The sequence below is a fragment of the Planococcus citri genome, chromosome 4, assembly GCF_950023065.1.
Source record: "Planococcus citri chromosome 4, ihPlaCitr1.1, whole genome shotgun sequence".
Lineage (NCBI taxonomy): Eukaryota > Metazoa > Arthropoda > Insecta > Hemiptera > Pseudococcidae > Planococcus > Planococcus citri.
In genome coordinates, this window is record NC_088680.1 from 9,224,786 (window position 1) to 9,247,948 (window position 23,163).

Genomic DNA, 23,163 nt, shown 5'->3' on the forward strand with positions numbered 1-23,163 from the left:
ATAGTCAATTTTAAGCACTTTTGAAAGTTTTGAACCTCTAAACTTGTAAAAAAATAATAACATTTCTTATAAATTCTGATGATTATTCACTTTAATAAAAAGTTTTCAATCTTCATCTCATTCATCACTTTTCTATGGAAAAGTTAGAAAATTTTGACTTTTCCATAGAAAATTGATAAAATTCCACAGCCAGTATAAATGCTTCCATTTGAATGTACACATTTTGTCTTTTCTGTAGAAAAATTCCACGGCCACTATTGGGAACGGGCACCTTAATACGGTGGATTATTCAGTTTTGAACGAAAGTATTATTTACATTTTTTTCACTGTTGTTTTTGGCCAAATTTGAATTTACGGGTAATTACCGGGCGATTTGAGGCGAAGTGAGCAAACTAACCAAATATTGTCGACTGATTCGGTGAGCAAACAAACCAAAAATACTTGGTTAGTTTGCTCACTTCGCCTTAAATCGCCTGGTAATTACCCGTAAATTCAAATTTGGCCAAAAACAACAGTGAAAAAAATGTAAATAATACTTTCGTTCAAAACTGAATAATCCACCGTATTAAGGTGCCCGTTCCCAATAAAGGAAGCTGAAGGGGCGAAGGCCGAAATACTTCAAGTTCAACCATACCAAATCCAAATTGAATTCCGTTGAATTTTAAATTTCAAGAAACACGAAAAAGAAACGGATTGAAATTATCAAGAAATCTTGATAAGATAAAATTAAAATAGAAAATACTCAAAAATCAAAAACCAACAACTCAACAAGCGATTAAAAGAGAAATGAAAAGAAAAGCCTTTCAATTGACTCAAATCAAATGTATCTCAATAATGTAACATGTATTAGATGATAAGATACTGGAAATACAGGAAAAGTGTTTCTATTTCTAACATTGATTGAATAAACATCATCGTTATAAAGGCAATTCTTCATTGAATTGGAGCATTCGTGTTGACCTGGTTTGCGTGATCAGCAAGAAAACGAGCTATACAAAACCGCTGGACCTTGCCCACTGCTTGCCCACTGTCGTCATTCAGTTGGTGTTTCCGCTTCACTATAGTGTTTCTCAAAGTTTGGTCCATCTGCAAATAAAAATATCCATTTTCATGAATTTAGAGAATGGACTTCACATTGAATATAAGTACTAGTAGTAAATGATATTGTGAACTCAACTCACAATTTGCAAATCTTTTTTAAAAATGCGACCAGGACTTTCTCGGTTTTGTATCCGTCGTTGAGCGCAGATTCCTCCGAAAATTGAGGTAACTCATGGAACCACATAGGAACGCCGTCTTGAAAGATGTTATTCAACTTTCGCTGTAAAAAAAAAAAAATGTGAATAAATTAATGCCTCAACTCAACCTAAGAACGTATAGTCCGGCATATGACAATAGGAGTAATTGCACCCCCCCCCGCCGATCCACCGGGACAACTTTTTTCTTAAAGGGGACATCCTAAGGAACATTTTAAAGCAAACTTGCCCAAAAAAAAGTTGGCCTAATTTACAAAATGGCGGCCATTTTGATTGACAGGTCAGCCGAAATCGCAGATTTTGCGTTTTTTAACGCATAGGACTTGCCCGAACTTTTTCAAACTTTACAAAGGTAGATCGAAAGATCATGCAAAAATGTATCAGCTGTCAAATTTCAAGTGCTAAAGTGGGTTTTTAGATTTTTGATGAATTTTTGAAAATCGAATTTAGGCCAAAAATGAGGGAAAAAATCAAAATTTTACCAAATTGACCAAGAAAGCAGAAATTTGGGATATACCCAATTTTCGACATGCCAAATCGATTGGAAACGGTTTCGACCCGTTTTGAGCAGTTCTGGAGCCTCCAGCAGATTTTTGAATCTCGAAATTCCCACAAAATTCCATCAAATTGGAGTTGTAAAGCTAAAATTTATTCTAAAAACTAATTTCAATACGCTTCGAAGTACTGCAGGTGAATTTCAAGTCGTTTTGGATCCTCCAGCGACTTTTTGAAAATTCCTGAAGCCTCCAGCAGATTTTTGAAACTTTAAATTTTCACAAAATTTCATCAAATGGAGATGGAAAGCTGAAATTTACTCCACACTCCAATTTTAACACCCTCTAAAGACGACTTCAGGTGGGTTCGAGTCATCTTAGGGCCTCCCGCGACTTTTTTGAAAATTACTGTAGCCTCCAGTAGATTTTTGAAACTTGAAATTTCCCCAACATTAATTTATCAAATGGAGTTGGCCAGCTGAAATTTACTTCGCAGACTACATGGTGGTTTCAAATGGTTTTGAAGCTTCCAGCTACTTTCAGGAAATTTTAATTTTCCAAAAAAAGTCATAGAACCTTTTCAAAAAGTCGCTGGAGGCTCCAAAACGACTTGAAATTCACCTGCAGTCAACTTCGTAGCATATTGAAATTAGTTTGCAGAATGAATTTTGACTCTCCATTTTAGTTTGATGAAATTTTGGGGAAATTTCAAATTTCAAAAATCTACTGGAGGCTCCAGTAATTTTCAAAAAAGTCGTTGGAGGCTCTAAAATGACTTTACATCCACCAGAAGTCGTTTTCAGAGGGTGTTAAAATTGGTATGTGGAGTAAATTTCAGCTTTCCATCTCCATTTGATGATATTTTGTGAAAATTTAAAGTTTCGAAAATCTGCTGGAGGCTTCAGGAATTTTCAAAAAGTCACCGGAGGATCCAAAACGACTTGAAATTCACCTGCAGTCAACTTCGTAGCGTATTGAAATTAGTTTGCAGAATGAATTTCGATTCTCCAGCTCAGTTTGATGAAATTTTGGGGAAATTTAAAGTTTCAAAAATCTGCTGGAGGCTTCAGAAATTTTCATAAAGTCGCTGGAGGCTCTAAAACGACTTGAAATTCACCTGCAGTACTCCGTAGCGTATTGAAATTAGTTTTTAGAATAAATTTCAGCTTTACAACTTCAATTTGATGAAATTTTGTGGGAATTTCGAGTTTCAAAAATCTGCTGGAGGCTCCAGAACTGCTCAAAACGTGTTGAAACCGTTTCCAATCGATTTGGCATGTCGAAAATAGGGTACATCCCAAATTTCAGCTTTCTTGGTCAATATGGTAACATTTTGATTTTTCCCCTCATTTTTGGCCTAAATTTGATTTTCAAAAATTCACCAAAAATCGAAAAACTCACTTTAGCACTTGAAATTTTGATAGGTGATAAATTTTTGCATGATCTATCGATTCGCCTTCGTAAAGTTTGAAAAATTTCGTACAAGTCCTATGTTGAAACGCAAAATTTGCGATTTCGGCTGACCTGTCAATCAAAATGTCCGCCATTTTGCAAGTAAGGCCAACTTTTTTCGGGGCAAGTTTGCTTTATTTAAAATGTTCCTTAGGATGTCCCCTTTAAGAAAAAAAGTTGTCACGGTGGATCGGCGGGGGGGGGGGGGGGTGCAATTACTCCTATGGACTAGTAGATCGAAGCAATATTTATTAATTAGATGAGTATCTTACCGATACTATCACGCGGACATTTTCGGAATCGACGACTTTATAATCCACTAAAAAAACGAACTCAGTTTGGTAACGGAAAGTATACTGGTACTCCATAGTTCCGGCATCCAGTGAATCAAAAACGGTAGGGTGGGATAAGATGAAATCGTGATTAAGAAGCAACAAGTGTGTAGCCATTTTACTGTATGCGAGTAGATCGATCCTGTTCCCATTCTCACCCTCGACCGCGACCACATCATTCAACAAAACTAATTGGTCTATAATCTGTCTGGCTATTTCGGGCACTTCTGGAATAAAAAATTAACAATTATAAGATCTTTGAACATTGTTTACTAGAATTGAAATCTTGGTGGTGGATTTCAATAACATAATTATTACTTACTAGCGATGCAACGTTCTTCTGTACTCAGTTTTTCTAGAAGTAGTTGTACGAAATCTGCATCATTAGGTAGTAACACTGTCATAGTCATTAATTAGTTATAACAAAATTTAAAACTCTGGAAGGAGAGATGATTCCAGTTATCAATATCAACTGAATCAACTCTGTCTGAGGTACTATAACCCGGGTATGCCAGACTCCCATTTTGTTCCTCACTTTCAAAAATTGTTGTTTTTCAATTCAAGGTTTTTATGACGGAATTTCTGGCATAGAATGAAAGTAATCATTGAATTAGAGCACATGCTGTGAATTTCACACAATTTCAAACTATTTTTAACCCGAAAATGAAGTGCTGAAAAATGACTGAAATTCAAAAAAATTAAATGTACTTCAATTGATACATGTAGCATACCATTGGAAAGCTCGTTCAATTCTCTTTCAAAGATGGTATTATGAAAAAGTTGTAAAAGTGAGGAGTTTTGAAGATATACGCGGTTAAAGTTTGCCGAATTCCCACATACTGCAATGCTAAGTTCGTCAAACCTGGAACAAAATGGCCGTCTGACATACCTGGTTTGTAGTACCCTACTCTGTCAGAAATTCTAGAAATCGGAAAACCGCGGAAAACCGAAAATTAATTTTTTTTGATTTTTCCAAAATGAATTTTATTTTCCTTTTCTTTTCATTTCGTTTTGAGCCATTTTGGATTTTTTTTTTGGAAAAGAAATTTCCAGTTTGAAAAAAAAAGATTTTGGTTTTTGAGCATTTTTATCAGCAACATTCTTGATCGTTTCATTATTGAAATCTAAAATTTAACGGATTTCAAAATGGATAGGATCGAAGTCGAACTCGAAAATTGAAATGTATTAACTAATCTTATTATTAATATGGAACTTCGTATTTCTGGTATTGTATTTTCAATTTCAAGTTATTTTGATGAGATTTTCTAATTTTGAGTCATTTTGTGTGGAGGGGGTTGCTGAAAAGTGAGAAGGGAGAATAATAGTTTAGTTCATGTGAAGTGTTCAGTCCACCAAATTTAAAATGGAGAAGTCGAGGTTAAATTCCCTAATTTTTTTCAAAACTCGAACAAAATAACAACTCTACAAAACACACATAAAAAAACTAATAATTTAATATATAAAACAGATATTCATCATCTGTTCAGCTTTTAGAATTCATATTGATTACAAAAATGAAGAAAATTCGTTCAACGAGAAAAAAATCGACGAACTCGTGTTTTCATAAAAAGTACTTAAAATAAATAAACAAAATTATCAACAATTACGGTAAGCCAGGTAAAACTTCAGTCATTTTCCAAATTTAAACAACGCTTCCGATACCTCAAGATCGTTTTCAAAATACCTAAGCCTGTTATTGAAAATATCCATGGCCGGCGCATACAGCTCCGGAGCAGTTCTCAATTTAATCGTCATGAATTTCACGAACGGCGCCATATATTTTCTTATCTCCTGCTCGGTCAGATTAGACGGTGGATAGTAATTATCTTCTTTAGAAACACGATTTTCATCATAAGAACCAGTCTCCTGAACGAGATCGTCTTTTTCGAAGTCTTCTTCATCGAGCGGATCTTGCTGTTCAGATACAATAATATCTTCTTCTTCGAAACACTCTTCTACACTTGGACTTCTACTACTTGTATCATCAACAATATCGTCGTACTCGTATTCGATTTTCACAGACGGATCGTCACCGTAGATTAAGTTCTCGATAGGACAACATTCGGTTTCAGCGTACGTTAACTGATTAGCTGATGCTTTTTCGACGATATCACAAGAGTTATCACATTCGGTGGGAGATGGTGGTGCTGGTTCTGGTGACTCGGTGTCTTCGGTAATCATGATGTTCGTTTCACATTCTTCGTCGCTATCTGGTACGATTTCTTTGTTGGCCAGAAACGAAGCGTAAAGTCTGCAGAAAATATTCGAAACAGTTTATTGATACGTGCTTTAGATGAGAAAAAAATTGAACAGTGTGCGGGATAATTTTACCTATAACACCACTGATTGTCGGGACAAATCGAACGATCCATTTCTGCGAACACAATCGAGTTACCGTACTCTCTTTGTAAATCTATCCGATGAAGATTCAACGCCGATAAAGCATTATGACCTTTTTTGAACATCTTTAGGAATTTCGTTTTGGTTTCCTGAGAAACGGGACTGTTTTTCAAATAATCCATGTGCTGAATCAGGTGATTGTGATTACTATTTATCCTTATGACTGTTGGATACTTTGGCATATGAGTATCTCTAGATCTGTGCAAAAAAATAACGTTTTAAGTATCGAAATCGTGCCCTCATATTATTATAAAAAATGTAATCAAATACAGCTTTCCTTACCTACACCGATTCGCCACTTTCTTAATAGTAATAGTCATATAAGCTTCGCAACCAGTATGCTTCTTGTGAAGTTTCTTCGCATTCTTGCTAACTTTCAAATTGGAACTTTGGCACCGAAACTCTTTCCAATATATGTTCTTTAATCCGGCAGCATTTCTTCGAGGGCAAGTTTTATTCACTCTCCATACGACTCTACTTTCTTTCGTCCATTTGTTCAGGAATTCTTCGATTTCTTCCGACGATTTTACAGTCGTACGTAAAACGTAGCTGTTGTTTTTGGCATAACAGACGTGGATTTCGTTTATATCATCGGGGAAGTTCAAATTCTCCTGTGCGAATAAATGAAGAACATTAAATGGTGGATATTCTAAGTAATATTCGGTTTAATTGGTGAAAATTTTACTTGAATAGTGGCATCCATACGACCCAAACATTTATGCTGTAATTTAGGAAAACAAGGACTGCTATTTTTTGATGTGAACGGCGGCATTTTGTATTGAATCAATTATTCGTTAACTATATAGTCATAATTAGGAAATATTAATTAAAATAATACGTATTATTTCCCTAAATTTTCACTTTTTTAGAGCAAAATTCAAAATTATTTTCAACGATCAAAACAAATCAAATTTTTATCAATAATTTTGTTTTTGCATCACTGATTTATGAAAAAAACTGGATGATTGTCGAAAAATTGAGTAACGCTGGCTGAAAAACCTGAATCCGGATGAAAAAGCCCAAACGTGACGTCATCCAGTTTATCGCGTAAGTCCTTGAAAATCGTATCTGAAGTTTTTGAAAAGATTTCTCGCGTGTTTTTTCAAACATTTTTACGTGATTTTATTTAATTTATTCGATATTATTCGACTTTTATTACGATGGATGATAAACTAGAGAACAAAAATCCGACATTGTATAATAAAAGCGTCGAACGGTGCACCACAGCCGAAGAACACAATGATCAAGTTCGAGACTTATTCGACGAACGTGAAATTTTCGGTAAGATTTTTCAGAAATTTCTTATTCATCGTTCACGTTTGACTAATATATTTCACTCATCGTTTCTAGATTTAATCAAAGATATCGTCGATCCTGAACACCCTCTCAGTTTGGAAGAATTACGTGTCGTCGAAGAAAACCTAATCAAAGTAAGCTAATCTCTCTACTGAATAGAATAATTTAGAATAATTCATCTCATGTATGGATATTTTTCTACTCGTACGACAGGTAGACAACGAAAAAAACGAAATCAACGTTAATTTTACGCCAACGATACCGCACTGTAGCATGGCGCTACTAATTGGCCTATCGATACGAGTCCAGCTACTGAGATCGTTACCCAGTAGATTTAAAGTGAGCGTTAAAGTAACTCCCGGAACGCATGCTTCGGAGTTAGACATCAATAAACAACTCGCCGATAAAGAGCGTGTTGCGGCGGCTTTAGAAAATACCAGTCTTATTAAAGTAATCAATCAATGTATAGTACCCGAAGAGTGATTCAATTATTCTGCCAAAAAAGGTGTTCGTGTTGAAGTTGAATTGATGGCAGTCTCGAGGACGACAACGAACGGAACGAGGAGAAAAACACCCTAGCGTTTTCAGACCGCTGAAATCGGCACACGGGAGGGGGTTTGTAAATGGAAACGAACGCTGTTGCGAAGCGAAAAAAAAAATCGAAGAAAAATAGATTTTAACTTTTATTGTTTTACGCTACAACGAGTTGGAAACGAATAACACGACGTATTTGAATCTACAAATGTTGAATTGTTCTTCAACTCGGTCTTGTTTAGAGTAAAACTGAGTGTAATTTTATTGCACCGGGGGTTTTCATTTGATTTACCTTTGTAAACAAACAAACAAAAACAGGGCACGATTTGCCATTGAAACATATTTTTTCTGATGGGAATCGTCGTAAAATTTTTATACCGCTGTGATATCTACTTGTGTAATATATATACCTGTGTAGTTTTTAAGATTGCGTTTTTATTTTAAATATAAATACGATACGGTTTACGTTATTATTTTTCCAGATCGTCGTGCTAAACAAGCTGACTCGCTTTATGGCAAATAAACAAAACGGAAGAGTGACTTGAAAGTTGAATTTACACGTATGCGTATTCCAATTCGGTCGAATGGTTCGTATTTTGAGTATATCAATTCCCTTTACAACGCGTCTTGTCTATATGTAGATATGGACTGATTTTGTATGTAATATACGAGTCTGTGAGTGGACTTGTAGATTAAAGTTCACCTTTCCATATGTGAACTGCCAAATGTCGTTTGAGTGGAATACTTCAATTTCCAGAATATTAATGGAGAATTATTATGGTTGTTTCGTTTGCTGAAATGGTATTTATTTTCTATTTTCTGCAATTTGTTCATGAAATAGCTGGAGAAAGGTCTTCCAAAGGTATTTGTCTCTCTCTTTCACTCTCAGGACGGCCGATTAAAAGAGATATTTCTTCTTTTTTTTTCAAACGTCAATAGATAGGTAAGTACCTAGAAATTGAAAAAAATCTTGGAACATGAAGAGTGCGAGTACGTAAAATATCTTGAAAACATGTTGAAATTATGTACATGAAAAAACGTTGAAAAAAAACCTTAAGTAGGTATATGAATTTCATACAGAACAAAATTGAAAAAATTAGGGCAAATTCGGCGAAAATTCCCTGAAGTACCTACTATTAAAATTTGTTTAAAATTACAAAAATGGCAAAAATGTTAGAGAAATTAAATTTGTCAAAATTTTTATAAAAAATCGTGAAAACATACTTCTTATTGAAAATAACAGGAAAACATTGAAAAAATAAAATCAATGAAAAACTAAAAATTATCAAAAATGTTGAAAATTACATAAAAACACTGAAAAGTTGGTAAAAATGATCAGAAACAATAAGTAAATGAAATTTGTACTAATTTAGCAAAATTTACTTCGAATATTCCGAAAACATAATGAAAAAGACACAAATAGGTACTTTAAATAAAATGTTAAGTCAATTTGAAATTACATGAAAACACTAAAAAATAAGAAATGAAAAAAAAAACAGGGATGAAAAGCTAGCCGAAAGCTTAAAGCCGAAAGCTGAAAGCCGAGCAGATTTTCGCACTTAGCCAAAAGCTAAAAGTTTGCAAGTTTCATTTTTTCCAAGCCAAAAGCTAGCCAAAAGTTTCATTCTTTTGGCTTTTTTCAAAGGTTTTTTTGCAGAATTGAATTCTCTAAATTCAGAAGAAACAAAAAAATGAAAAAAATTGTATTCAATTTTATTTTAATACGATTTAGTGAAATTAAAAAAAAGGAAAATAATTCTAGCAATGAATATTCTTCACCATCACCAATTATGAAATCAATGTACTTGATCTAATTTCTAATTCCATTTTTTTGTAAATTGATGGCGTATCAGCTGAAAGTTTAAAGCTAAAAGCTTAATGAAATATAGCTGAAAGCTGTTAAATTGAAAATATGAGGGAAAGCCATTGGAAGCCGAAAGTTTGGCTAAAGCAAGCCTTAAAAATCGAGACAGCCGAAAGCTAAAGCCAAAAGTTTCAATTTTGAAATTTCAAGTTAAAAGCCAAAAGCTGAAGTTTCATTTTAAGGCTTTTCATCCCTGAAAAAACAAACAAATTCAGTGAGATTTATCAAGAACAAAAAGAAATAAAATTTTTTCAAACGAGAAGTTTACATTGTAGAAAAGTGGGTTGTTCGAATTTAACAAAAATGGCATAGGTACAAATAATTGAAAACGATTGGAAATTATTGAAAAAAAAAAACTTCTTACAGTTTTGGCAAAAAAGCAACACTTTTTAATAATATAACTAATAAGTTATGTAAGTATGTAGAAAGTTTTTTTTTTTTTTTTTTTGAAATTTTAATCAAACATGGGTCTGTTTTTTACAGATTTTTCAAAAAAAGCATGACTTTTTGCAACTTGGAAAAAATTAAGATTTTTTGGGTAATTTTGATGAGAAACCAAATTTGTTTTTTTGGTATAGTTGTGACCAAAAAAATCATTTATGACAAAGAAGCTCTGTAGAAATTTTGACCAAATAAAAAGTTTTTTCTAAAATTTTCCGCAAGAAAACAAAAAAGCAGTCTTTTTGACAATTTTGATTGAAAAAATATACAGACGTTTCTTGGCAATTTTTGGAAAAAAAACTGGTGTTTTTTACAATTATTGCAAAACAGTGAAATTTTTCTAAAATTTGGTCAAACAGTGAAATTTTTTTGCAATTTTGATTTTCAAAAAATCAAAAATGGGATTTTTCGGCAATGTTTTCAATAAAAACAAATTTTTTTTGCAATTCTGACTAACGATTTTCTCAAATTCTTCTAAAAAAAACAATACTTTTTTATTTGAAAAAAAAAAAACATAAGGAACATCAAGTTTTTGAGGCAATTTTGAAAAACGTGGGTCTTTTTTAGAGCTTTTACAGAAGAGTGAACATTTTTGCTTGGGCAAGTAAGCAAGATTTTTTAGAGGAAATTTTTATGAATAAAAACTTTTTTTTTGTAATAAACTAATAAATAAATAAAACCTGTTTTTTTCTGAAATTTTGACCAAAATAGTTTTTTTTTTTGAAATCTTGACCAAAGAAACCAGATTTTTTGATTCTAAAAAAAATTGGGAAAAAAGAGTCTTTTTTATAGTTTTTACAAAGTGGTAAAATGTTTGGACTTTTGACAAGAATGGAATTTTTTTTGATAATTTTGATGAAAAAATTATTTTTTCATCCAATTCAGTCAAAAAAACAGTTTTTTTTGTGACAAAAATTGAAACTTTTTGGGAATTTAAAAATATTTTTTCCTATAATTTTGGTTAAAAATAGACTATTAAAAATCAGTCTTTTTGACACCTTTTTTTTCAAAAAATGTTAATTTTTTAGAAGGAATTTTTGCATTTTTGATTGAAAAATAAGATTTTACGGTAATTTTATAAAAAACGTATTTTTTGCTATTTTGACAAAAAAGCAAAATTTTTGATAATTTTGACCAAAAAGTGGATGTTTTCTGAACTTTTTTCTAAAAATTAAATGTCGGAAATTTTTTATTCAAAATAAAACAAGCCTGATTTTTCAATAATTTTGATGAAGATCTGATTTTTTGAAATTTTGACAAAAAAGCAAAGCTTTTCGAAATTTTGACCTAAAACAATGTGTTTTTTGCCATTTTTTCTAATTATAAAATTTTAGAAATTTTTAATTTGAAAAAAAGTCCTTTAAAAAAGTAGTTTCCGCAATTTTACAAAAAGCAAGACGTTTTGACAATTTTGATAAAAGAGAACGAGTCATTTTCTTGATTCTGACTGCAAACAGATATTTCTTTATAGTTTTGATTTTAAAAAAGTAGGATTTTTCTGCAATTTTGTCAACAAAAATAACAAGACCACCTGAGAAATTTACCCAAAAAACACGTCTTTTCTGTGATTGTGGCGAAAAAAAACTGAACTTGAGACCACTTTTGTGCATTCGGAATTATATATTCGAGAAAGCTGCCAGTTGGGCTTGAATGTTTCTAATTGATGAAGATTGATGACATTTAAGACTTTTAAGAGTAAAATTGAAGTAAACACAGAAACAGAAATGAAAATTGCTTAAAACATCGTTTAAAGTTGACAAAATATTACAAACATTTGCAATAATCAAAAGTAACCTAATGTCGTCTCATGAAGAGAACGATGAGTGAAAAACGATTCGTGGACGAGATTCATGGCTCTTAATATTGTTCTGAATCACGAATCACAATTAGAAAAGAGAAACCATTCGAATCACGAATCAAATCATGTTATTTTTGATCCAGATCGTGATTCGAATCATCCCAAATTCTGGCCTACTCTGTAACTTGACCCCTGTAGGTCTTAAGATGTGTAATCCGACTTACACTTGAGTAGTTTGGGTTGCTTTCCAACTTACCAGGCAATATATTTGACTCATTGTCCCAGAAATCGGAATACCAGGGCTATGATTGATGATTGTAGATTGCAAGACACTGACTAGTGACCAATTGGGCTTTTCTTATGATTATCAAATTATTGCATTTTGTAAACATTATTTTAAAGAGCAAATTAATTCAAGATTTTAGAACAAATCATGAAAAACTGGCCCTTTTCATCGAATCAGTCTACGAAATGACTCAGAAATAATGAATCTTGAAAACATTATCTATTAGTACGTATTTCAAGTCGATTGAAAATAGAACCATTCTCTCGTTTCAGTTTTCTCTTCAATTCAACGACTTGTCAATCAATCGGAATCTCGAACGATTTGGATACGAATCGTCCAATCCTATCTATGTCTCTACAATCTGATTCATCTATACCTAGCATAGTAAAATACCCCAGCGAAGATTTATAATTAATGGTAAATAAGATTAGGTACAAAACGAGGCCTACAGAACAGATTTACTTTACTTAGGAGTTCGCGTATAGAGCTCTTACATAGTACAATACTATACAAGACGAGGTATCTGCTACGCGAAAATGGTATTCTATTTGTAAAAGCTAATGAAACGAAAGAAACAAGAGGAATTTAATTAGTCGTAAACCGCGTGTTCGGTGGTGGTTTACTTTGATGTATACATACATATCGCTGGGATGGCGCCCTCGCCTCCTGTATTTGGTTTCATTTAATTTCCTAAACGTGTGTATATGTCGTATATTAAGCTATTCATGTCAACAATTATTAAGACGATGGTTGTTTTAGTCTTGGAAGAGAAATTCGCGAACGTACGTATTATAGAAGGAAACGAGATTAACAAGTTTTATCAGCAGCTTCAAGACGACAAGGTCTTAGGTCACCCGGGGAGCTTTTCAACTTAATACTAAGATTTGTTCATTTCTCTCACCCTTTCCTGGTCCATAGGTATCTCTCTCACTCTCTGTATGCTTTCGATGAAACGGTACATTAATTCGCACAACAGCTATACATAGGTAAAGATGATGAAGGTGCCTACGTTGAATAAAAAGGCCAATTTTCTATACAACCGAGTGTTTCGGTTGATGATTTTTCAAAAAATAAAAAGAGCACCCTTTTAAATACTTACTCGATTCTTAGGCCGGAATTCGTTTCGTTTTACCAGCAGATTAATACTGCAGAATTGAATAATAATAATATTACGAATTCCATTTACGTTCGCGAAATTAGCTGCCTTCGCGTTGGTAGAGGTACCTTTCGCTAGCAACGAAACCAGGTAGCACTATTGTTTGAAATAAATGACGACTTTGATGATAATTGAAATTATTTCTCGTCGGTGAGTGCTTTCGTTCCGTTCGTCGTATTACGTACTTTGTACTCGTATTTTCTAATGCGACGAACGAGCTTCTTAAGCGGCGAATTTTACGCGCGGTTTTAGGTTTCATCGGCGTGAAAATTTATGCATTTCACGTGTTTCTCAAACAGTCCTCTATATTATACCTACGTAGTAAGGTGTGCGCGAGAGTGAAATACCAATGTGTTTACATTTCTGCGTAGGTATTAAGATGTATGTAGATGTATGCGTACGAATTTTTAGTATAGTTCGGACTCATTTTTGGAAGAATTTTGACCAGAATTCAATGAAAATCTTCTTTTTGAGTTGAACGTTGCTCGGAAAATTTTTTTAGCTTCGGAGGTGTAACTGGAGGGGAGATATGAATCCTTAAAGAGACTGCGTTTTTGAAAAAATAATGATTTTTCTCGCTTTAGCCCCCAACCAACCTATTTTGGGATAAATTTCACAGTTCCAAAAGATGGTAGGGATAACGATCAAATTTTTCCATCCTTTCCAGGTTTTTTTACCCCCCCCCCTCCCCCAATCACTCTCAATAATTTTTTGGAAAATGAGTCAAAAAAGTCATAAATCCATTAGAAAAGCATATTGCAGCAAAACAAAAAAAAACTCACGCATTTAACGTGAGAAGACCGACTTTTCGTAAAATAAAAATCTTTTACAAGCGAATTGATCCACTTTTTTATAAAAATTCGTTCGCGAACGAGTCGATTCGTATAAGTGACTCGTTCGAGAACGAATCGATTCGTGTACGTGACTCGTTCGAGAACGAATCGATTCGTGTAAGTGACTCGTTCGCGAACGAATCGATTCGTATAAGTGACTCGTTCGAGAACGAATTGATTCGTGTAAGTGACTCGTTCGCGAACGAATCGATTCGTATAAGTGACTCGTTCGCGAACGAATCGATTCGTATAAGTGATTCGTTCGCGAACGAATTAATTCATTTACTCAATTTTTGATGAATCATTCACGAACGAATTGAATTTTTTTGTGAATCATTCGCGAACGAATTGATTCGTATTAGTGACTCATTCGCGAACGAATTGATTCATAAATTAAAGAATTGATCGAATCGTTGGCGAAGGGTTCTTTCAAAAAATTGATCAATTCGTTCATGATCATGAATGATTCACCAAAAATTGAGGGTCGCATTAGTACTTTGTAGGAATCGGCCAATCGTGCAGGCCTAGTGAGATTTCAAGTTTCATCGAAATTGGTTCAGGGTCATTCCATGTCAACTCAACCAAAAAATGCGATTTTGACAGTCAAGTCTTTCGATTTCGCTCAATTTTTTTCACAATATCTAACCATCCAGTAAGTATGAAACCCGCAATCAGTTTGGTCGCAGCCCCCTCGGGGAGGAGGCGGATGGGGGGGCTCTATTTTCACATTGTCTCGAGGTATGTACTTAACTTCAGCAACCCATTCCTCTTGATACTTTGAGCAAAACTGATTTCACAGTTCGAAAGGGCATTGCATTTACAACTTTTTAAGTACATATTTTGAAATTTTCAAAAGTTGAAAGTTGAACTTTCAAATTGGAAGTTCAAATTTCATAATGGCGCTGTAAGTGGGAGCTACCATTTAAAATTTTGAAAAACTTTCCATAGATGTACCTTTTGATGTTTTTTCGAAATATTCAAGTTTCGAGATGAGATCTCCTAATGGAGGGGGAGCACTCCACCCCCAAATTTTGGGCAAAACTTTCGAAAGAAAATCTGGGGCATGTGATATATCGAATTCTATGTTTTTGGTGACGCTGAATACGAATATGACGTTAGATTTTTGATTGGACCCCATCCACGGCCCCCAACAACTTTTTTGGACTTTTACCTATTGGGGAGGTTTTGGGGGCCATGGGTGAGGTCAATTTAAAAAAAACTATGGCTATATTCGTGTTCAACGATATCGAAAACATACTATTTCATGTGTCACACGAATGTACCCATTTTTTTTGGAAGGGGGGTTACCCCCTTTGGGAGATACTGGGGGCCGTGGACGGGTCCAATCAAAAATCTGACGTCATATTCGTGTTCAGCGTCACCAAAAACATACTATGTATTCCATGTGTCGCACGAACAAAACACTTTTTTGGACTTTTACCCCCTTTGGGGAGGTGCTGGGGGTCATGGATGGGGTCCTATCAAAAATTTGACGTCATATTCGTGTTCAGCGTCACCAGAAACATACAATTCGATGTACCACATGCCCCAGGTTTTCTTTCGAAAGTTTCACCCAAAATTGGTGGGGGGGTGCTCCCCCTCCATTAAGAGATCCCATCTCGAAACTTGAATATTTCGAAAAAACATCAAAAGGTACATCTATGGAAAGTTTTTCAAAATTTTAAATGGTAGCTCCCACTTACAGCGCCATTTTGAAGTTTGAACTTTAAATTGGAAAGTTCAACTTTCAACTTTTGGAACTTTCAAAATGCTTAAAAAGTTGTAAATGCAATGCCCTTTCGAACTGTGAAATCAGTTTTGTTCAAAGTACCATAGTTTTAGAGGAATGGGCTGCTGAAGTTGAGTACCTCGAGACAATGTGAAAATAACGGAAGGGCCGCCACCCGCCCCCTGAGGGGGCTGGGACCAAACTAATTGCTTTTGGAACTTTATGATTATGGTAAAATGTGCGGCTAGTAGTCTAGTTGTGAAATTTCAAATTTGATCAAAATTGGTTCAGCCATTCCTGAGAAATTCAATTTTTAATAAGTTTTGTGCGAAGTCACCCCATGAAAATTACAAAAAGCTCAATTTTGTTTGCGATTACGCGCGAAAGATACGAACTTTTGGATCATGGTGAAAGTCTGAAATCATAGGAATGGTGATGGACTTGTGATACTTCAAGTTTCATGAAAATTGGTTCAGTCGTTTATAGAGCAGGGAAATAACGTAAAAAAGCGAGGGCGAAAAGGAAAAAATTGGCACATAAATTTTTTCTTCGGGAATGTGTTCAGATGAACCCCCTGAACTACCAAAAAAAACCCGAACCTCCTAACCCTGGAGCTAATTTTTTTAGGGGGCTAAAACCGGTTCCGATTTACGTTTTTTGCGATTTACTCCGAAAATATTAGGTTTACGAGAAAAACTACCATGACTAAAAATGTTCCCCTTCAAATTCTCGACAATTTGATACTACGCTCGATACCCATACCTCAAGAGGGGTGTCTGCAAAAAGGGGTGGAAAGAGTAGGTGTTTGAAAAAAAGTCAGTCCAATAAATTGATCAAAGTTACCACTTAATATCATTCGTTTTCGCTCAAATTTTTTTTACAAAGTCTACTCACCCAACTATTAATCACACCACCATTGATTGGTCTTCAGCCCTCCCAAGGGGTTGGTGGGGGATGCTTGGTTTTTCAAGTAACACACAACTGAATCATATATTTGAAAAACGAATCTGGACATGCAATATATCGAATGGTATGTTTTCAAGGTCGCTGAATACGAATACCAACTTATTTTCTGGGTCCAACGCCTCAAAGCCCCTCTGTGCCCCAAAAAGGGGGTTAACATTTTGAAAAATCGTGAAAAGTCGAGTGATATATCGAATGGTATGTTTTCGAGGTCGCTGAGTACGAATATGAACTTATTTTTTGTGTCCCATCCCCCAGTGTTCCTCTGGGCCTCAACAAGGGGGCCAAAATTTCAAAAAATCATCAAAAAGTCGAGTGATATATCAAATGAAATGTTTTTGAGGTCGCCATGCAGGCGCAAATATGAACTTATTTTTGGGTCCCACCCCACAATATCCCTCTGTGCCCCAAAAAAGGGGCCAAATTTTGAAAAATCATGAAAAGTCGAGTGAAATATATCGAATGGTGTGTTTTCGGGATTCTATTTTGGAATATTTTATCAATTTGTGAGTTTTTTCAGCAAAAAAAGAAACATTATAAATGATTAATTTCATTTAAACTTCCCATGAAAATATAATTCGAGTGGCACGTAAGAACCTATAAGACAAAATTTAAAAATAGAAATTAGTTGGATGATTATACATTTTATTTCAGTGAAATTCGACAACACAGTGAAAGTCCTAGTTCCATTTTATTTTCTATTGAAAAATAATCAAAACCTGCAGGTAGGTGAGTGAGCGTTTTAAAGAAAAATCTTGAGATGTAAAATGTTTTCTTTGCAAAATGAGCGTTTAAACTTTTTGAACAGCGATCCCAATAATAACTTGGCAATGCGAGCAGCTCTACTTACATCTCCCCTCCTCCCGCCGAAAGTTAGTCCAATCAGTATTTTTGAGATGAATTTTCAGAATTTTTTCTAAAATAATGGTGTGAATCTTTAAAGAAAAAGATCACACCATGTTTTTTCGTTAACTTCTTTGGTGCTGAGAACCATTGTGCTTTGGATTCTAAAAATATTTGTTCAGCGATCTTGAAAACATACTATTCGATATACTCGTATTTACACGATGTTCAAAAACTTTTTAAAATTTTATCCTATTTAGAAAGGCGTAAAGGAGTTTTGAGGAACTATAAGCAGAAATCAAGTGCATATTCGTATTCAGCGACCTCGAAAACATACCATTCCATATACTTATCACTCGACTTTTCATGATTTTTCAAAATTTGGCCCCTTTTTTGGAGCGAAGAGGGACATTGTGAGGTTGGACCCGAAAAATAAGTTCGCATTCGTACTCAGCGACCTCGAAAACATACCATTCGATATATAACTCTACTTTTCACGATTTTTAGAAATTTGGTCCTTTTTTTGGGCACAGAGGGATATTGTTGGGTGGGACCCAAAAATAAGTTCATATTTGCGCCTGCATGGCGACCTCAAAAACATTTCATTTGATATATCACTCGACTTTTTGATGATTTTTTGAAATTTTGGCCCCCTTGTTGAGGCCCAGAGGAACACTGGGGGATGGGACACAAAAAATAAGTTCATATTCGTACTCAGCGACCTCGAAAACATACCATTCGATATATCACTCGACTTTTCACGATTTTTCAAAATGTTAACCCCCTTTTTGGGGCACAGAGGGGCTTTGAGGCGTTGGACCCAGAAAATAAGTTGGTATTCGTATTCAGCGACCTCGAAAACATACCATTCGATATATTGCATGTCCAGATTCGTTTTTCAAATATATGATTCAGTTGTGTGTTACTTGAAAAACCAAGCATCCCCCACCAACCCCTTGGGAGGGCTGAAGACCAATCAATGGTGGTGTGATTAATAGTTGGGTGAGTAGACTTTGTAAAAAAAATTTGAGCGAAAACGAATGATATTAAGTGGTAACTTTGATCAATTTATTGGACTGACTTTTTTTCAAACACCTACTCTTTCCACCCCTTTTTTCAGACACCCCTCTTGAGGTATGGGTATCGAGCGTAGTATCAAATTGTCGAGAATTTGAAGGGGAACATTTTTAGTCATGGTAGTTTTTCTCGTAAACCTAATATTTTCGGAGTAAACCGCAAAAAACGTAAATCGGAACCGGTTTTAGCCCCCTAAAAAAAATTAGCTCGGGTTTTTTTTGGTAGTTCAGGGGGTTCATCTGAACACATTCCCGAAGAAAAAATGTATGTGCCAATTTTTAGTGTGCGTAGCACACTATTGGTTTCTCTTTGAGAAATGAAATTTTATTGGAACTGAATGTTCTCTTAAGCTATCCAACCGTTTTTTGTACCTATTGGACACCATTTGAGAATCATTAAGGCGGAGGGAATAGATTAATTTTCATTCAATTCGGATGGGTAATTGCTGAGTAATTGCAATTTTAGTTCATTATTTTAATGCATTAAATCCTAAAAAAGGGAAAAGGGGACTTGTAGAACACCTGCCGCTCATTGTACCCTGCTATACCCCCAGTCAATTCCATCACCAGCTGTGTTTCATTGTACCCTGTTACACCCCCAGTCTGTTAGCTGTAAATTCCAAGTGGGCGTGGTTTGGTGGGGCGTTTACCAAACAAATATATTATTTTAATGCCCTAACCCTTGTAGCAAAGTTGTGGCTGAGTGGTTAGGGCATGTAGGTAGGAATAGGAAATTTAGGGACCCAGGTTCGAATCCCCGTGAGGTAAATAGGTAGGTGACGGATTTTTCGTAGGAAAATTGGAAGGTAAATGCTTTGGAATTACTATGTATGTAGTACATGGTAATGGGGCAAAAATAATGCTGAAACTGAGTTATGAATTATGATATCATTTGCTAACTAAAAATTAATTTCATTAATTTTTTGTCTACCTATAACCATAAGTATAAAGTAAGAATTACTTGACATGAATAATTTTCAACTTTTTACTTATAATTTAAAAATTACTTCAAAATGAGAAATTAAACTAATTTTTGTACAATTGAAACATGTAATTTTTATTATCATGATTTAGTAAAAATTATTAAAACAAAATGATTTTTACCATTGGTACCTATAGTAAAATTTATTAAAATGATAAGTTTTACTATACGATTACAGTAAAAATTATTGAATGGGGATCTGGTACTTAATTGTGAGTATTTAGTTAAATTTTTTTGTAAAAATTACCCATATTTTTTTCGTGTAATAGGCAATGCAAATTCTTAACATAGGTATTTTATAAGATTTAATTCTTAATTTAGAATAAAAAGCAAGTTCTGAAAATTGGTTTGAAAATTTATAAATTTGAAGACAATGGAAATTCTAAAAAAAATAATATGAAAATTTGTATTTAGAGACGCTGAGAATTCCAAAAATTGATTAAAAGTTCTGTAAGTTGCAGATAATGTGAACTTGAAAATTATATGAAATAAGTATTGTAATATTTATGAAGAAGATGAGAATTCTGAAAAATTGGAGGCAATGTGAATTCCAAAAATTGAGTAAACGTTTTACAATTTGTGGACAATATGAACTTGAAAATTGAATTTGAAATTTTTTAATTTAAAGACAATAAGAATTCTGAAAAATTATTCGAAATTTGACTATTTAGAGGCAATGTGAATTCTAAAAATTGATTGCAAATTTCCTAACTCCGCAGCAATGCAAAATTCTGAAAATTTATTGAAAACTTTATGAAATTGTAGCGATGGGGAATTCGGGAAATCGATTTGAAATTTTGTAAATTTCAAAACAATGCAAACTATGAAAAACAACTAGAAATTTCTTAATTTAGAAGCAATACAAGCTTATACATTATTCTGAAATACCTATTGTAATTTGGAAAATATGAAAACACTGAAAAACAATTATTATTTTGAAGCAGTGAGAGTTTCAAAAATTCTCATCACTGTGACATGGTTGATTCACTTATGCACTACCTAGATGTAATAACGGTTATAGCTGTAGAAAAGGCAGCTAGCTACGCACACTTTGCAGCTAAGCTTTGCTTAGCTGTCTAGTTTCCTTTTTAAAACCGCTATTTGCCTGCTCTATTATCAGAGTAATCATAAAAATGAAAAATGTCGAAAAAAATTTTGTCGCTCGAAAACTTGGAAGCTTTGAACTTTTGGAACTTGATGATGATGGCGAAGTGTCCGGCGGCCAGTTTTGCGAAAAAATAAGTACCTATAATATTCTTTGTGCCAATAATCCCCAAAAATTGATCATTTTTGTTAAAACTGTCCAACTTTCGTTTTTTTAAAAAAATCTCGCTTTTTGAGCTAAAATGCTAAGATTTTTACTTTTTTTTCAAATAATTACCAAAAAGTAAGTATCATGTTTTTTTTTTTTTTTTTTTTTACCAGAACTTGCCACATACCTAGTATCACTTTTTCTCTCACAATTTTCAAAAAGCCCTGCTTTTCGAAAAAAAAGTCCCCCTTTTTTTAGCAAAATTGCTCGGTAATAAATAATAATTGTAAAGAGATCCACTTGGCAATAATTGTTTTTTTTACCAGAAATTACTAACATTTTCTCTTGGTTGCCAATTTTTTTTCTTCTTTTCATCACTTTCAAAATTTTTGGTTGACACAGAATCTCAAATAATATCTCTTAAAACTGCCCCCCCCCCCAAGTAGGTTGGTAAGAGCTAGAGTAAAAAAAATACGTATTTTTTTCAAAATGTGCCCTCTTTGAGAACCGGTGTCTCCAGGGACACCCCTTGGAGCTGAATAACATTCAGTTCAAAATGAAGGTCTCCGCTGAATTTAATCAAAATCAAGCCCACATTTTCTTTCCATGATCCACCCTAACATGATATATCTTTTGGGGTGCAATTTATCGTTACTTTAAAAAGGGGGCTTATCACGATAAATGAGTATTCAATTCACGATGAAAAAGAGGATTGCACGATAAAAAAGTGTATTTCACAATAAAAAAATGTATTGCACGATTTCTTAAAAAACGAACGATAAATTAGGTGGTATCCACGATATAATGTATATAATGATAGTAAGAACAATAAAAAATAAACAATTTCCACGAGAAGTTTTTGACAGAATGAACGATAAATAAGTGATTTCCACGATAAATAAGGATAAGTGAACGACAAAAAGTATAAGATTTTCGCGAGTGAATAAAAAATGAAGCGTTCTAATTAGGTACCTACCTACTTCAATAAAGCTTTACGAGATAACGCCGAACGACCTCATTTACGTGTTTGACCCAATGGGATGGATTTTGCTGCCAAGGGAGAGTTGAAATTCGGTAAATTTTCACCTGAGCCTAATACTTTTCCCCGAAATGTTCCGATTCTCCCCTAATTGGACTTGGAAACATCACAGATTTTCAATGAAATTACGAAAAAATTCTGTTTTTTTTACCTATTCGATGGCCTTTGAACCCCCCTTTCTGGGGCCCCATTTGGGGTTCGAAACAAAATAACGTCAAAAATGAATTCTGGAGCCCAAAAAACGCCCATATCAATACCCTACTCGACTTTTTCATAAATTTGGCCCTTTGCACCTCACCCTTCTGGGGCTCCATATTAGTTCAGTGGCAAAATGTATATTTTGGGCGATAAACGGAAAATTATGATAAAGCTTTGAAATTTGGTATGATGAACAAGGACACCAACAGAAAATTTTTAAGCCCGGGAGGCAATCGCCAAGTCCCATAGGAGGGGAATGGGGGTGATTTGGGGGAGGGTTCAAACTCCCATTTTTCCAAATGGGGCTAACGGGGCGATATTGGTGTCATTTCCATATGATTGAACCCCGCTGAGTTCGAAAATACCATTACTTTCAAAATCTGAGGAAGAGGTATGCCTCAAATTTGAGATTTTCTGAGTGAAGTTTTTGCATTTTTCTCAAAAATACCCCAAAATTACAGTTTTTCAACCCTAGACGACACGCTGACCTTCCATCGACATTTTTATGGTCATTTTCGGATTCTACAGGTCAATTACAATGCGAATCGACCATCAATACTTTCGCATACCTCTACCGTGGGTGTACAGAGGTGTCTAAAGGGGTTAAAAATTGGTGTTTTTTCGGCATTTTCTCGCAAAAATCGGGGTTTTTGAACTGTGCACCGGATACAATTAGCGGGAGAAGATTCTAATGTCGATTTTCGAATACTACAAAGCAAATGCCATCGAATAAGGCTCGGAGGCACTTTTTACACCCCTCCTGGGAGGTAGTAGAGGGGGTCAAATTTGACCGTTATCTTGCTTATGTTGAATCAATTTTAGAAATGTAATCAACGTAAGTGTACATTTCCTTACTACCGAGGTAATGATGTTTGTATCAATGTTTTTTGTATCGTCGAACCCAAATTTGCAATCATTTTTTCGATTCCAGGGGGAGGG

General features: G+C 34.4%; 3 protein-coding genes across 4 annotated transcripts; 1 reads left to right on the top strand and 2 right to left on the bottom strand.

Annotated features, from left to right (window-relative positions):
* Positions 1-807: 807 nt before the first annotated feature.
* On the bottom strand, positions 808-4,822 carry LOC135844015 (uncharacterized). Of its 2 annotated transcripts, none has more exons than XM_065362088.1 (4): positions 3,857-4,822; positions 3,475-3,758; positions 1,182-1,321; positions 808-1,086 (listed from the first exon to the last, which is right to left on the bottom strand). In XM_065362088.1, the coding sequence occupies exons 1-4, from the start codon at positions 3,942-3,944 to the stop codon at positions 1,071-1,073; spliced, it is 528 nt and encodes a 175-aa protein (XP_065218160.1). In that variant the 5' UTR covers positions 3,945-4,822; the 3' UTR covers positions 808-1,070. The 2 variants fall into 2 exon arrangements, with proteins under 2 accessions (XP_065218160.1, XP_065218159.1); XM_065362087.1 differs by having other exon boundaries at positions 3,475-3,761.
* A 136-nt stretch (positions 4,823-4,958) lies between these two features.
* Positions 4,959-6,858, bottom strand: LOC135844010 (uncharacterized). Its single transcript, XM_065362080.1, has 4 exons — positions 6,620-6,858; positions 6,217-6,545; positions 5,866-6,132; positions 4,959-5,785 (listed from the first exon to the last, which is right to left on the bottom strand). The coding sequence occupies exons 1-4, from the start codon at positions 6,704-6,706 to the stop codon at positions 5,164-5,166; spliced, it is 1,305 nt and encodes a 434-aa protein (XP_065218152.1). The 5' UTR covers positions 6,707-6,858; the 3' UTR covers positions 4,959-5,163.
* A 115-nt stretch (positions 6,859-6,973) lies between these two features.
* Positions 6,974-8,229, top strand: galla-2 (MIP18 family protein galla-2). The gene is made up of 3 exons (XM_065362090.1): positions 6,974-7,215; positions 7,285-7,364; positions 7,444-8,229. Exons 1-3 carry the CDS (start codon positions 7,095-7,097, stop codon positions 7,711-7,713), a joined length of 471 nt encoding a protein of 156 aa, XP_065218162.1. The 5' UTR covers positions 6,974-7,094; the 3' UTR covers positions 7,714-8,229.
* The last annotated feature ends 14,934 nt before the right edge of the window (positions 8,230-23,163 follow it).

Bases quoted from the DNA above. Each gene is read 5' to 3' on its own strand.
- LOC135844010 (XM_065362080.1), bottom strand. From the start codon at position 6,706: ATGCCGCCGTTCACATCAAAAAATAGCAGTCCTTGTTTTCCTAAATTA. The intron at 6,546-6,619 runs GTAAAATTTTCA...TTATTCGCACAG, and splicing joins GTATGGATGCCACTATTCAA to GAGAATTTGAACTTCCCCGA. The intron at 5,786-5,865 runs GTAAAATTATCC...TATTTTCTGCAG, and splicing joins GACAATCAGTGGTGTTATAG to ACTTTACGCTTCGTTTCTGG.
- galla-2 (XM_065362090.1), top strand. From the start codon at position 7,095: ATGGATGATAAACTAGAGAACAAAAATCCGACATTGTATAATAAAAGC. The intron at 7,216-7,284 runs GTAAGATTTTTC...CATCGTTTCTAG, and splicing joins CGACGAACGTGAAATTTTCG to ATTTAATCAAAGATATCGTC. The intron at 7,365-7,443 runs GTAAGCTAATCT...CTCGTACGACAG, and splicing joins TCGAAGAAAACCTAATCAAA to GTAGACAACGAAAAAAACGA.
- LOC135844015 (XM_065362087.1), bottom strand. From the start codon at position 3,944: ATGACTATGACAGTGTTACTACCTAATGATGCAGATTTCGTACAACTA. The intron at 3,762-3,856 runs GTAAGTAATAAT...TTTTTATTCCAG, and splicing joins AGAAGAACGTTGCATCGCTA to AAGTGCCCGAAATAGCCAGA. The intron at 1,322-3,474 runs GTAAGATACTCA...TTTTTTTTACAG, and splicing joins ATGTCCGCGTGATAGTATCG to CGAAAGTTGAATAACATCTT.